We start from the raw sequence: 16043 nt of genomic DNA, 5'->3' as shown, positions 1-16043 counted from the left end.
GAACAAAGACTTCAGTTTGCCCAAGGAGATCCTCCTGACGTCCACGCGGAAGGAGTACCCGAACAAGGACCTCATAGGGGCCCTCATATGACTACAGTGGCTTCGGGAAGCCATCAGTCCTCATCAGAACGTGGGTACAAACTTCGAGTTCCATAGGGGTTTCCGTCGCGCACCAAAATGACTGCCTTCGGCGTCCAATGCCAACGTTCTAGCATCTCATCGTACTGTGAGCTGTATGCAGTTGTTTGCTGACGTTTGAATCCCGGGAGCTTTCCGAGCTAGAGTAGATATAAATTGCATTCACTTCTCTGTGAAGATTACGGCGAGAATACCAAAGTGCGGGATCCACTCGCGACGGAGGGCCTCAGCATATGACTGTGCTCTTATGTCTTTCAGGGGTATTTCCTCAGGCCACCGCGTAAACCAATGCATGATGAGGCAATACTTATAGCCGTGCGATTACCGCAAATAATAATAATCTTTGGCGCAACAATCCAATTGGATCAGGACCTTGAAGTTTGTTAGAGGACTTCATTCAAGACCGTAACGGTACACTACAGTACCCTGTAGGAGGCAATCTGGTCAGCATTGCGCTCGCCCGAGATTATTACCCTGATTTGACTCAGGTGCTCATTCACAGCTGAGTCGACTGGTATCCGACATCAAATCACGATATAAATTCCACTGCCATCAGTGGGATTTGAATCGCGACCTTCCCTACGAGAGCCTTGTGCTCTAACCACTCAGCTATCTGGACAATAACCGCAAAGGGCCTATAATATCGAGATGTATAGTGAGGAAGCACTTTGTCGACTTATGGAATACAGCTGCTTCCCTCCTAGTATGTCTAGTGACTTTGCACCTTTGGCATGCTGTCCAAGAATTTATGTCCTTGTTCATGGACGACAAGAAATACTGCTTAGAGACTAGTTGTTTCGTTATCCGAATTGCAGAGTGTGCAGGATCGTGCAGCGAGCGGAACATTTCCTTATGAAATGCGGCCATAATATATGGTCTAGGTCCTTTTCCAGATATCTTACAGTAGATAGAGGAATCTGAGCCAAAGATAGGGAACTGCGACTAAGTTGTCTTTACCAGATACATGTTGAATGTCCGATGTGAACTAGCTGATGTAGGTTAAGGGGGTCATTCCTTGTGTCGGATCCGAAGAACCAATTTTTTTGGCATCAATTGTATCTAGATATAGTGTAGAATATATAGACAAAGTGATTTGTTGATATTCGGAGTCATTCACAAATTACAGTGTTAAACAGGTAAAATGTCACATGTCAGGTTTATGTCGATCGCCATAATAAAGCTCGTGCTTATCGGTCCGAATGACTTCGCTAAAATTATAAGAAGCCAAGGATTCACATGTGTGTCTTCAAAAAACTTAAAGTTTATAGACTAGGTATAGCAGATTAATGGCCAGTTAAGATTTTATGGTTAAAAATCGCATTCTACTTTTTAAATGCGTTTTTCTCGAAACTGCAAGTTGTAAATCTGCTGCCACCATAGCCCAAGATTTATCCAACGGAATTCTTTGGAATTTTCACGACTTATTTAGAACATATTTCCACGGTCCGTAAACTAGGATAATTGCGATTCATTCGGTAGTTTTTTATTCATTAAAGAAGTCTTGAAAAAACACCAAAATTTACAGAAAAAAGTCTAACAAAGCACCAAAAATTTCAATTTCAATATTTTTTAATAATCCTAGTTTTTTCGGACTTTGGTTAAGTCTGCACGTTAAAATGCCGTTTACATTTTTTCTTTAAGGTGATCACAGCGCCCTCTAGCGCAGGAAAACGGCTTTTTTGGAGATGGGTGTATAAGTTGCTCTGTATTTCAATAATGAAATATGCTATCAGGTTGGAAAAGTTACTACGCATGCTCAAGATATTAATAAATATATGGTGAAAAATTGAAGTTGAAGTCGATATTTCTGGGGAAAATCTAAGCCATTTTCTGCATTCAGACAACATCAATGAAGAAGACATCGACGATCCTCCGTTCCTTGTGAAAGCGAGTTTCAAAAAAACGAAGCAAAGCAGAGGAAATACTATACCCTATGATCAAGAAGTACCAGGAATTTAAAAATAAAATAAAAACAACTTAATTTTCAGACACATTTATTTTATCTGTATCAACATAGACCAGTGTTTCACCCACTCGTCCATGCATCGTTAGTAGACCGCCAAAAGGATGACCTTTAGGTCTCTTGTCGCATTCTGTTTTCTCGGCTTCGAAGGGCCATACGGAGGATTGTTTCATCACCAGAAATTATGCGTTTCATGAAAGTTGGCCCATTATTTTCATCAGAAATCATGTCCTCAGAAACCGTCTTTCGATGTTGTTTTTGCTTGAAACTTAGGTTGGTTTGGGGCGAACCGAAAAGCGACACGTCTCATACGAAAAATTGCCTACATAATGTGTTGACCGGTTCCATGTGCAATGCCAAGTTCACTAGCAATCGCTCTTAGGCTGGCATGACAATTTTCGATCATACAATTTTTTCACCAAAAAAGCTGGGAGAGGTGAAATGGTTGAACGCACCACTAACTATCAAGGACCAGATTTGCTCATCATACAATGTTTTCCTAAAACTTGATTGAGATGCTTGCGTAATTTGCCAATTTGTATGTGCTCAAACGAAATGAAACACTAAATGTGACCCAAGAAGAGATGAAAGCATTCATCTCTATTCTTCTCCTGACTGGCTGCTCCACTACAAAGTATATCAGGATACTCTCGGAGTAACAGACACACGCATATGATATACCATGGAGCAAAACCGATTCGTTAAGAATATAAAGTCTGGTCTATGGCAACCAAAGATGGGTACCTGATATCGTTTGAGCCTTATCAAGGAGTAGAATGAATTGTCATCAAGGCTACCTGTTAGGCCTGATAACTTTTATTCCGACAAATTCTTGACTGGGACCCCCCCCCCCCCCCCCATACGGGTTATGACTAGAAAGAACTTTGATGCTACTAGTACAATCAGAGACAACCGCAAGGAGAAGTAGCCCGGAACATCTATCGCAAAGATGAACAAGTCGAAAGCTGGAAACTCGGCGTTTCAGCTGTGAACGGTTTTGTTGATTTTTTATGTAAAAATGGGTTCACAATGGTCCCATTTATACATATTTCGTAGTGTATATACCTACATTGAATATACCAGGTATTCAGATCGACGTGATACTGACATTTTATCTTTTAGAACATAATAATTTGACGCGAAAAAGGCAACTTAAATCTACTATAACTTGGTTAATGATAGTAGGATTTCCACTAAATTCCAGTACGATTCTTCATATTTAAACCTACATTACTGCAAAATTTTACGAATCTAGGATATACTAAAGGGGGGGAGGCAGTAAAATTGTAAAATATAATATTTTTTTTGGGCAGATATTGCAACGGAAAGTATTTTGAGGTCTAGATACTACGTGCGTGGACCACCATAATTTGTTCATATTTTTCGGTTGGGTGGTCTCTGAGGATAGGCCCTTGAAGTAATTAACCTTCGTTCTCTTCGCCCGTGTCAAAACTAATAACTGCCTTGAAAAGTACCACTTTGACTTTAAGCCCCACATGATTATTTCGGTGAATTTTTTTTACATGTATGAGGACCCCCTTTAAGTTCAACGTGCACCAATATAATTCACCGGATATGTAGGGATTCACAGTTCCAAACTTTTTATCAAATTGTGCTGATAGGTGTAACCGTTTCAGAGAAAAGTGCATGTGACGGACAAGCGGACAGATGGACGAACAGACAGTAAACTGATTTTAAAAACAGAACCTTAAAATGATACCATGCATACATAAGGTCGACAGGATAGGGTTTTTTGGAAAAAAAACCAAACAAAAATTACCGTGAATTGCCCGAATATATGAAAGGAATATAATCGATACATGGAAGGAGTGGACAGATTTTATTAAAATATCGCATCACTAAGAATCAGCTTCAAAGGAAAGAATGGTGGTATCTTCTTTTTTTGTTTGTAGTAGATGCAACGAATTGGTGGACCTCGGCGCAAAACCGAGATGTATGGAGTTCCTTGTTAAGGCGAGCCTAGACCGGATACCGGTTGTTGCGCCGTTGATGATGATGAGTAGATGCAACATGCTAAATCGCCTGGCAACTTTATAAAATGGTTTCAAAGTAGTCCGTCGTTTATTGTATCTTCTGGAGAGCTATAGTTTACCTTCACCTTTACGCCTTCTAAATATGTTCTAAACTGAATTCAAATAGAAGAAATAATGTAAAAAAACTTAAATTTTTTCACCACCACATTTTGGCGGGGCGTTGGGGGATAAGTAAATTGAGGAGCGCTTTAATGATCTGGTAATGGCTTTTCATCGTAATATCATCCGATGATGACATATTTTCCACCGCAAAACTAGCCATTTCGGTTTTCAATGACGGATAATCTATTTCTAATTGGATTGGCCAGATCTGCATTTCACAGCTATCATTTGGATGCGCCTTATAAGCTTTTTTACAATTTTAAAACCATGGGAATGCTCAAAAAGTAAAGTGTACTATACATCATGAACAATGTCCGTATCAATTTCATATGGATTGTATTGGGATATTGTGTAGAATTTACATCCAGAGAAGCGCACATTTATACCGGTAAGACATTATCATTACACGTTCATTGTAGGAAAACGGTAATACATTTTTTATTCAAGTTTAGGCCATTGCTAGCTATACATTTTTCCCCATCTTTCTAATCATGAATACGACGTCTAAGTGCCTGTATTCCACTAAACATAGTTTAAGGTCTTCTTCTCTCAGGGTTATCCTGGACTAACTCATGATTGTCTGCATTTATACCCTCACTTTATATGATAATGACGTCATACACACCTTAGAGTGCAGTAAATTTTCATGAAATGTAGAAATTTCAAGGTTAGTAATAGTTGGATTTCATTTAAACTTCCCAAAGTTATGTCTTATATTATCCCTTATACCGATGCCAAATCTGGTACTTTTAGGATGAAATTAGGGGGTTTTGCGTAAATTTCTAAAATATAGTAATATACTATTATTAACTTTATTTGAACAGATATCGGAATGGGATGCATTATGAGGCCAAGATTTCGTACAGACGTACCATTGTGATTTTTTTAGATTTTTCGGCTGGATAGGTTCTGAGAACACTGAGAACACTTTTTCGTTCACACATTTTGGGCCTCACTCTCCTATGTTTCACCCAATATCAGAAATAATAGCAATTTGGAAAAGTACTAATCGAGCCCTTTCATTTGATATCCCATGTGACCATATTCGGTGGAAAATAATTTACACCCCACTTTCGCATATACGGGGAGCCACAGACCACACCTTTTCACTAAATTTCGTGACAATTGGTTCAGCCGTTTCCGAGTAAATCTACAGACAGACAGATAGGCAGACGGACAGACAGGCATTTAATCGATTTTGATAAGGTTTCGTTTCAAACAAAACCTTGAAATTCATTTTCGTTTTGTTTTACTGGTTTTTTATTTTCCGCAGATATACATATGCCAGTGATTACTTATCGCCTTCCTCTGTGCTTGGTTAATCAAGAAATGGCTGGAGAGTTGGCTTTCTAGATTTTTGAAACAGAACTATAATTTGTCTATCTACGAGCCTTGTCCGAGCCTTAGCTTTCCATCAAGTGATTCTCAACAAGTTTCATAGATTTACACACCATTTACAGGTGACTTGCCTATCACCCACGATCTATGTATATATAGACGAAACCGGACCTATCACCACACAAAATACAGATATAATTGTGAACCATTGAATTTTCAAGTAGTTTGAGTAAATCTCTTCCATAGAAAGAGTAACGCTTGCGACGATAGCATTGGCTATATCAGCTCGAGCAAACATTATACCACCATTTTTCATCTCTCCGCGGTAAAAATTAAAACCTCATTTCTTATCCGGTGCATGAATTGGAAGCGCCGAAATAAATTTCTTGAACGATTGATGCTGATACAACATGGAGTGGAACAGACTATCCATGGACAGGATAGATAACTGATAATAATTTGCAGGCCTTAAACTCAAACACCAGCAATAGTGACATTCTTCATCGTGACCTTCATCAATCCCTTCAAGCGTTCCCATAAGCAGGCGAATGGACGGTCACGTAATGATGACGATGATAATTGCGATTCTCACTGACGCACTGATGGAGGACGAAAAACAAAAATCTAAAAATGTGGACGACCAATCTTGTTTCATATAAAGTTTAATTGATCAGGTTTTAAGAGTTAATCATCATTGTAAGTTTTGAATAAAGTGAGAATAGAACAGCAGTATCATATTCTGTCACTCCTACCAGTATATCAATCATCAAGTCCTCTTATGATGTAGAAAAACATACCAAGGCATGGAGTCAGCAGCAGAAGACAGTTTGAGGGTAAACAAAGACGAAAAGAAACGTCTAACTCAAACACCACGCAGGGCACCTGCAACATCACGCTTGATTATGAGAAACTAAAACACTGAATACGTGGGCCTATTCAACATCTCTTTTAGTGGGAAAAAACCTAAAGGTTTCCTGAGGCATTAATGATTTATAAAAGGCTAAACATCGACCTGATAGCCGGACGGCTCTATCCGAAATAACCTCCTAACTGGAAGACGATACAATGCTCATTCAAACTAGCCAATTTCGTTAAAGAACGGTACAATGCCTTAAAGAGAAGAAAAAAACTTCCTCTAAAAAAGCCTAAGACTTCAGAACAAATTCTGTTAGGGAAATGAACAATTATTTGCCGAAATACTGTATTTGAACGTTCAGTAAATATTCATAAAAATCATCATTCGTCAATGTCTCATAAATATTCACAAAAAAAATTAATCAAATCATAAATAAATTAATTCTGCAATTCAATTCTCGCATACGGTTTTAAACTAATTTATAAGAATAATTGTTGCAATAGCACGAGTATTTGCGTTACTGAAACCGACAAGAAAAATCACATGACATTAATCAAACAGGAGCACGAATGCTTGTGAAAACAGGTCAAAGGACATCACATTCCCATTGTCCTATTTTGCTCGAAGCATGAACACGTACAGAGTAACGCGATTTACAGCAAAGCCTAGAGTAGCGTGCACAAAAAATACTGGAATTAGATAATTACTACTTTCAGGTTTGTGTATATTCGCCTATACTGAGAGTAATCTTTGGGAGCTAAAGTTAGTGAAAATATTGAGCTAATGATTAGTTGCGGCACATTTCTAAAATTGAAACAAATTACAACAAGGAATTTTTTGAGCACCTCGGTGAAGAATAGAATAAGAGAATACTCCAATATAGAAAGGAATGTATGAGGCGGGATGAGATGGCGTCTAAATGGTAGGGGAATTTGATTAAAGCAGAAACTACGGCAGGGTAAATACAGGGTACAGTGAAAACTATTTCAGGGTAAATACAGGGTATAATAGGCTGCCAGTAAATTATAAAGCTATTGTTTAAGCGGAAACTATGCTGTTACGTTTTCCAACTGGGTTACCACATAATAATTGTTGAGTATTGAATCAAACGGAATCATTCAGGGATCTTCATATACTGTCACTTCGACAGCTTGGCGATCAAAAGCGGCTGATTGTGAAACCAAATTTTCTCCAGATACGAAAAAATGCGAGTTGATGCTTTAGGACCAGGTACTCAACGTGATATCTGTCTGCCGCACACACAATTTAATCAAACGCGGCTGGTTCTATGGGGGCGGAATTTTGCGGTGGTATACAAACTCTTGTATGAAGGCCCATGAGCATGGCATATACGATCAAAAGGGCAATATATTTCCTTTATATTCTCAAAATGACCCTGTATGAATATGTTACCTAATTAATGGAAGACTTTAATTGGAAAAGTGGCAAAAAGGGGTTGAGCACGATTGCAAGATGATGTCAGTAGAGTTGTCGCATTTTCAACAAAAATTGAGCCACTTAGTTGAATTTTGGAAATTAACCAAGTTGAAAATAATAATAATAATTGTTGGTGCAACAATCCAATTGGATCAGGACCTTGAAGTGTGTTACAGCACTTCGTTCAAGACCATGACGGTAAATTGGAGGATTACAATGTCCTGTAGGAGGTAATGTGGTCAGCATTGTGCTCGCCTGTGATTATCACCCTGATTTGACTCAGGTACTCAATCACAGCTGAGTCGACCTCAAGACTCAATCAAACCCGAAATCAAATCACGATCAAAATCCCACTGCCACCAGTGAGATTTGAACCGCGACTTTTGGTATGACAGCCTTGACAAGTTGAAGATAGAAGATTAAACTGTTCACTTTCGCTATTTTTTACTGTTCTACTTTCGTAAAGGGAAAAACGTGCCTTGTGAAAAATTGCGTTTAGTTCACGGCGACAATGCTCTACAAGGACGTCAGTGTTATATTTGGTTCAAAAAATTCCGCGCAGGCCCGTTTGATATTAAATACTCCTCAACCAGGAAGGAACACCGATGTCGATGATGACAAAATAGTGATATTGATTACGTCAAAAGCACGTTACACGTCACAAGAGACTGTAGAAACATTAAAGATCAATGGAAATAACGCCCACTTCCACCTAAAGAAGTTAAGATACGTAAGCAAGCTCCACATTTGAATTCCTTATGCATTCAATTCATAGAAGTTCATTCGACGGCGCGATATGCTGTTGAAACGTGAAGAAAATGATCCTTTTTTGAAAACAATAATAACTGGTGATGAGAAGTGCAGTGCGTATAACAATGCGGAACGTAAACGGTTTTGGTATCGCAAAAGCAAAACTTCATCAAAGAGAGATTATGCTCTCAATATAATGGGGCTGGGAGTGTGTTGTGGTTTCTTAAGCTCCTATCATGGAAACAAATGCTAAATTCGACAGAATATATCTAACAAAACGGATATTGATCCATCTTTGCCCTTGATATATAATAAATAAGTGACTATGAAAAACATACAAAAAAATATTCAATGTGTTTTTACTCCATCCGAGAAACGTTGGCTAGGATAAATTTAAGATCGTGTTGAATAATGTGATTAAGAAGGATCGGCGGTTAGAGCCAAGATGGTTTTGCTGAATCCTCATCATCAGCGGTGCAACATCCGGCATCCGGTCTAGGCCTGCCTAAGTCAGCAACTCCAGACATCCCAGTTTTGCGCCGAGGTCCACCAATTTTATATCGCTAAAAGTTGTCTGGCCACTTGAGGTATGGTCGGCCACGTCTTCTTTTTCAACCATAGATGTAGACTTTCCGGGCTGGATCATCCTCACATATACGGATTAAATGACCCGCCCACCGTAACCTATTCAGCCAAATTTTATTCACAACCAGATGGTCGTGGTGGGGGGATAGGAGAAATTATTAACGGTCTCAAAGTTGCAGTCTCCTGTCTTTATTGTTCTCGTTTGATCAGTGCTATTTGGTTTTTGGTACTGTCGTTGCCATCATGTATAATACTTCGTCTTGCCGTCATTAATAAGCAGCCTGAGATCTCGCGCCGCTTGCTCGATCTGGAGGAATATCTCAGGTTGTTCATTCCATAATGTCAATATTGTCAGCATAGGCCATTAGTTGGGTGGACTTGAAGAGGAAAATGCCTCTCGCATTGACATCGGAATTGCGGATCGCCCTTTTCAGGGCTGAGTTAAAGAATTTTCCCGGCATACTAAATTCTCTCATGGCCGTGCACAGTTTTACCCTGGTTATGCTATCATAGACGGTATTGAAGTCGATGAAAAGATGGTACAACTGATGACCATATTCCAACAGTTTTTCCATCACTTGTCGCAGAGAGAAAATCTGATTTGTCAGTGTTTTGCCAGAAGTGAAGACTGCTGCTTGCGATGATATTCTGGGCGTATCTTATAGATGGTACTCAGCAATGCTGCACTGCATGATATCCTCCTTTTTTCCTAGGAATTACCTAGGAATCTGATCTGATCACATTTCCTTTAATTCGATCAACTCGTCAAAAGGGTATCAGAATGCGTACAAAATGTGTGATTAGGGAATATTTTTGATTTTCCAATTAGCGTTAGATTGAATACAACATTGTACAAGAGCCAAGAAATTTCTGGGCTTATTCAGCTAAACAAGGCAGCAAGTGGCTGCGCTCTGTGAGTTGAGGCTTAAGAATACACCCAAAGGCTTCCCTGTTTGTCGATTGGTTTCTGGAATGTGCGCACCTTCCTTGACAACGGTAGCGCGGGTCCTCAGAATGTTCGTTTTCTCCAACTTGAGCGTAAGATGGTGGGATTCTGGAGAATACTCCTCTCCCTCTTACTGCACTAATGACAATGCGCTTTTGTGTGTGGGGTGTGTCGGGTTGCTTTTGAGGCCCACAGCCCACTGTTCGACCATAGAGATGGTCAGTTGGGTTTCAACTGAACGACCCCGTACGAGCAACCAGATCGACCGCGATCACCAGTAGATTTAGGAGTTGTCTTCTGGATGTGCGTAACAAAAGGGACTGATGTCGGCCTCGAAAGTTATCAATATCAACAAAGCAGAAGGGATCAGAATTTCAGAACTGTGTACCGCATCACGAAAGAGCTTGCGCCTACATAATCTTTCGATGGTCTTGTGAAGGACGTTAACGATCGACTTTTCATCCACGACGAAAAACAACTGAAGAGATGGAAAGAATACTTCACCAGGGTCCTTAATCGTATCACATCTGGTGAGGCTCCTCCTCTTGTGGGTGAAATGTCTAGTCGCCGTAACATGCGGATTCGGACAGTTCCTCCAAGCAAGGATAATAGCTAAAATAAATCCTGCAACGTATCAAGGAACATCTCGAAAACTTGATCGACAGAGAGCCGGCTGGTTTCCGCTTCGGGTTCTCCTGCGTTGGCCACATCAACATCCTGCAGTGCGCGGAATTTAGATCTTCTTCGCTGCACCTGGTCTTCACTGATTTAGAGAAAGCTTTTGACAGCGTGAGCAGGTAGTTTATCTGATGTGCTCTACACAGGGGACAATCCGGGGAAACTAGCTATTATCAGAGCTATATGATGGCGCAAAATGTCACGTGCCTCACCGAAGTAAAATCTCGGAGGATTTTGAGGTCCAATATTATTTCTTCTTGTTATTGGTGATGTTCTTCATGCTCCTGCCCTGTGGAGGAATTCAATGGACGATGACATCATTCCTCAAACACCTTGACTACGTTGATGACATTTGTTTGCTCTCTCACCAGGCCATGGTCCTTGACCAAATGGCTCTGGATTTGGAAGTACAGTTCGATTAAAAACAAACACCAACAAAACCAAGGATCATTAATGGACAGAGTACCGAAAGTGTCGATCAATTTGTATATTTAGGAAGCGTGGTTTCTGCCAACGGCGGAACCGAACTAGATGCTGCCCGACGCATTAACAGCGCTAGATTAGCTTTCACTGCCTTGTCTAAAAGCTGGAAATGATTTTATCTTAACAATAAGAGTAAGTTGAGACTGTACTGTGCTAGTGTTCTTTCTGTGTTGACCTTTACTGTTACTCAAAAACTTGAAGCTTTCATCGATATCTGCCTGCATGGTATCATCGAAGTACGCTGACCTCACAGTATATTAAACGAAGAATTTGGTCGGGGTGCAGGCCTGGCACTCGTACGCACTGTGATCTGAAATGGGAGTGGGAATGGATAGGTCAGACTTTAAGGGACGGGTGGCAATTTCATTGCGCCATGCCAAGATAGCCGATTAGTGGGTCGCCCCAAGAGCACTTGGCGCAGAATAGTAGAGGAGTCCGAACTTCTCGGGAAGTCGTGAGGAGAGCTGAAGCGAATTTCAACTAACCGCGAGCGGTGGCGAGTAGGTGACGCGCTATATCCCAGCAAGGGGTGAAAGGTAAATATATATAGCTAAACCATAGAACCTCGTAACTACCTCTTCTGATTAGAAGAGGTAGTTATGACGCATATGCATGTGTGTGAAAGGATATCGCCATAGTTCTGTTGAGGCTTGCCGACAACGAAAAAAGAAGTGGACACGGGAATCGTGAATTATTCGCTATTCGAGGTGACTATTAAGGAGTGGTCAGATAAAACTGCTCCTGCCCGTGACAAATTGCACTACAATTGTCATAAAAGAAGAGAATAGAAGGGAAGCGTGGGAGTTTTTGGGAAAGGGATTGGAAACTGGAAATTGCTAGGCCAATTGAGTATGATACAACTCATAATCAACTTGTTACCTATTCACTGCCATTTCCGCCTTCTCATCAATACGTCCAGCGGCATCTGACCGTTACGCCGGTGGAGATCTTTATTTGTAAGTCTCAGGTAAGGGTATTCCGATGACACAACGACGACAGAATTTGATGAAAGCTTACAGCATCTGCTACTCCAACGTAGCAGCTCAGGGAGAACCTTTGAGCAGCACAAATTTAACTTGGTGTTGAGATAACATCATTTGCAGATTTTCAACAAAACGCCGAAGGCAGATTTAGTGCTATTAGTACATCCGGCGAAAATCAGTTTGGATATATAAACTGTTCGATGCCCTCGATGATCTGTCCGTTATTGTAAACAGGAAAAGTAATCCCAAACTGCCAACCTGATAGGAAACATACGTAGCTAGCGATGGCTACTATTTCCAATGAAACATGTTTTACCATTTTCCGCAATACACGTCTTTTTTTCAGAAAAGCATGTCATATTTACACCCCTGGCAAGCGATTGTTTTTGTCAAAAATTGAGCTAGGGAACTTTAGTGATCTGCGATGGAATTAACTATGTAAGTCTTCCAACAATGGAATTTTTTCTCATTAGACCCAGTCAATTGTAATAAGTCATTTCGGTTATGTCACTTGGCCTTCGAGGAGATGCAAATTGCCATAGTTACCCATATTTATGAGTTATTTTTAGACATCAGTTAACAGCGGTTAAATCATTCCAGCAAACTGTTGACCTTTTTTCTGGGAGATAATTTTCTAAAAGATCTAAGGTTGCACTCCAAACTTGAAATAGCAAGGTAAGCTGCTACCAAGCCACCCGGTCGCTATCTAAATGGAATGATTTTTCTAGAAATAGCCGGAAGCTGGCAAAGAGAGTCTACGAATGGCCCACTTTAAACATTTAAAGGCTGAATTGATTGGAAGTGCCATGACATCACTGCATGAAATTGATAATTTTTTTCCGACTGAAATCTTAGCAACCTCGGCGATATGACAAAGCGCATAAATGTCCGGAAAGCATTCACTTATCTCCTATACAGTATTGTGCACTGCAAAGAGTTTATGGTTGAAATGAATTGACTCCGAAATTTCCCTGTTGATTTCAGCCCACAGAAAGTGATCCAAATTCGCTTGTACGCTCGTAAAAATGAACATGAGCAATTGCCAACAATTATTATTTTTTGCGACTTCATTTTGAGTCTTTTGTTTTTTTTTCGGTTCATTGTGTTCGTTTTTTAGCATCAGTTGCCTCCCTCCCCTGTCGCTGCCTTGTATATTTTGGGATTATTTCACATAAACAATAAGAAAACGACGCATCGATCACTCTTGTAAAAGCAATGTTTCACGACGCATTGAAGCACTAACGGGTTGCATGAAAATGTTCTTCGCTTTGCAATGTTTTTCACGCAAACGCTTCCCAGCCAACTCGACATGAGCATAACCAGACGCGCACATGAAGGCTGCCTGGCCGTCGGTGAAAGTTCGATTCCGCTTCAAATGAAATCTCGCAGGCAATCAAAATCGTAATAAAACGATCGTCATTAGCATCGTAAGCAGCTCCATGCAGATCACAGCTGTAAGTCCAAGGTAATCCACTTTGCCTGGGCTCCCACGACTCATCTTAGGTAATTGCGACCGATCTTGACTTCAGCCAAGTTGGCGTTGGGCTTATGCTTGCGATAAGGGGATCCGATTTGAATTTCCGCAGCCATCCCCGCGCCCACGCTGGGAAATCAGCTGTTGGAGCTGGTCAACAGCGGGACGAGTAGAGCGCAGATTGCGGAGGCGTTGCACTCCGCGACCACGGCACCGTGAAAAAATGTAAATAGTCGCAGATGTGGCAGCGCAGCAGCTGACAGGTGAGCGGGCGATTGGCGGTGGCAGTCATGACAGAAATCGCTATTGATCCCATTGGAAATAATCACCGCAAATTGGATTTGAGCTTGAATCGACGAGTCATGGTCGCAGGGTGTTTTCCAGGCGGAAGCGAGCGAACATACATGTGACGAATTTACATAACAACAACACTTGCAGCTATTTTGTAATCGCGCTTTTTAGGCCCGCGCTGCCGAGAAAGGCCCGACCAGCGTGATTCATCCCATAAATGACTGGACGGAAGACGACGGTTCCATTCATGCTTCCTATTTGGGCTTACGAAACACCTTGGCCTGCACTGCCGCTCGCCAGCCATATGCGAGTGTTTTGAGCGCCAGACAGGCTACGTAACGCTAACTAACATCTTACGGGAAACTTGCGGGCAATTACCTTTTCAGACATGACCATGGTGTTGTCCTCGTGGGTCCCGTAGACAGTTTCAGCCCCGGAGTCTGGCCCACGGCGACCGAGCCCCTCACTATCCATCACGAATGCGTAAAAATAGACCAACAATCGTCGCAAAAGGTAAAAGCAAATTTTCGGCCCGTTTGCTACGATTCAGGCAGCCACTCTTTGGCGATCACTTGAAGGGAATTTAGTGCACAGAACGCGACCGAAACGACGATGACCCCGCGCGGGGGATCCACTGCCCGGATTTTCCTATGGGGGGCAAATTTCCACGTCGCGCGTAGAAAAGACAAGAAAGACAGGGGGGACCACTTTTACGACATACGCGAGACACCTTACGAGTGGATTTTCCACGGACAATGCTGCATTTTTCGTAGCATCTTGGCCTCGCCACGGATTCGACCTGAACCTTCACTTAATTCGACATTTCGGTGTTCCAACTGGAATTTGACAAACGATCACAAGTGGAAAAACTGGGATTCCTCGGAAATTTGCACCAAATTTTCGCACAAAAGATGTCAGACGTCAAACCACGAAAGGAAAATTTGACACTTTCTGCGTCAACTAAAGAAAAGACTCGAGTGTGTGCGACGTAGGTGAAATGGGGCCAAGTGTGTGTCTGGCTGACGTTTGAGGAGAGTCATCTCGTGACGGGTATGCGACGCAGTGGGCGCAACACAAATTGGCAAATACGGGCGAGGATTAAAACTCGGAAATCTCTCAAAAGACATTTTATTCAATTTGTTTCCTATATACACTCTTAGATGCAAACTTAAAAGCAACAGAACGAATTTAATTGACATTTCACAGATCACTCCCTCGATGCCATGTGCCCCATCAGGTTTCCCGTAAATTTTTCGATTTTCTTCAAATCAGGCATTATCTCTGCTTTGTACTGTATGCACTGGAAAGCGATTAATGCACGTTAGTTTATTCCTCCAGAAAACAGCTCGAGAAATCACAGGAAATTACCTTCACATTGTCGGTAACCTTAAGCAGGACGGCTCCCTTGGAGTGGATGTATTTCATCGAATATCGGCAGGTCTTGGGGTTTTGCATGTACATTGCCTCCGCGGCGATCTCGAAGTCCTCCCAGTCTTTCACGAAAACCATTTTTTGAAGATTTCACGGCCAATTACACGGAGTTGGAGATAAATGAACTGCAAACGTCAACAAATTCCGCTATAAACACTTGGACATGTGTCAAACGCAATTTGACGTTTGCGCGAGTGGTGAGAAAGCGACGTGGTGTAACGTGGTAGTGGCAGGTGGTGTTTCAAGAATGGCATGAGTTCGTAGGTATTCTAGTATATCGGTGATTTCCCGATTCAAATATTCGAAAATTACACATTTTTTTTAAAGGGGAAGCTTTTGATGTGGAGATAATAAACCATAATAAATTCCCCTGTTAAATTTTGCCTTTGTGTCTACCGCTTATAAAGATAAAGTGGATGAAGTAGTGTTAAAATGGTTAATGTAGTGGGCTTATTGTAACTATTCTAAACTCTTAGTGACATTGGGGTCGAATACGCAGGGTAAAGTTGTTAATTGGGGATCATGATCATTAAG

At 41.2% G+C, this 16043-nt stretch overlaps 2 protein-coding genes across 12 annotated transcripts in view; both read right to left on the bottom strand.

Moving 5' to 3' along the window:
• LOC119650443 (JNK-interacting protein 3) overlaps positions 1-15043 on the bottom strand; it is a 64610-nt gene extending 49567 nt beyond the window's left edge. For all 11 annotated transcript variants that reach the window (XM_038053291.1, XM_038053292.1, XM_038053286.1 and 8 more), the window contains exon 1: positions 14457-15043. In XM_038053291.1, the coding sequence (XP_037909219.1) occupies positions 14457-14552 (96 nt within the window). In that variant the 5' untranslated portion in view covers positions 14553-15043. The remainder of the gene's footprint in view (positions 1-14456) is intronic.
• Positions 15044-15190: 147 nt separating this feature from the next.
• LOC119649078 (signal recognition particle 9 kDa protein) lies at positions 15191-15693 on the bottom strand. Its single transcript, XM_038051074.1, has 2 exons — positions 15447-15693; positions 15191-15378 (listed from the first exon to the last, which is right to left on the bottom strand). The coding sequence occupies exons 1-2, from the start codon at positions 15585-15587 to the stop codon at positions 15286-15288; spliced, it is 234 nt and encodes a 77-aa protein (XP_037907002.1). The 5' UTR covers positions 15588-15693; the 3' UTR covers positions 15191-15285.
• Positions 15694-16043: the final 350 nt, after the last annotated feature.

This window comes from Hermetia illucens, chromosome 2 (assembly GCF_905115235.1).
Source record: "Hermetia illucens chromosome 2, iHerIll2.2.curated.20191125, whole genome shotgun sequence".
NCBI classification, from domain to species: Eukaryota; Metazoa; Arthropoda; class Insecta; order Diptera; family Stratiomyidae; genus Hermetia; species Hermetia illucens.
The sequence above is the reverse complement of the archived record's forward strand: the minus strand, read 5'-3'. Positions and strand labels throughout refer to the sequence as shown.

What these genes read in the sequence shown, in the direction of transcription:
- LOC119649078 (XM_038051074.1), bottom strand. Translation starts at nt 15,587, where the DNA reads ATGGTTTTCGTGAAAGACTGGGAGGACTTCGAGATCGCCGCGGAGGCA. An exon ending in AGGTTACCGACAATGTGAAG is followed by an intron (nt 15,379 to 15,446) that starts GTAATTTCCTGT and finishes ATCGCTTTCCAG; the next exon opens with TGCATACAGTACAAAGCAGA.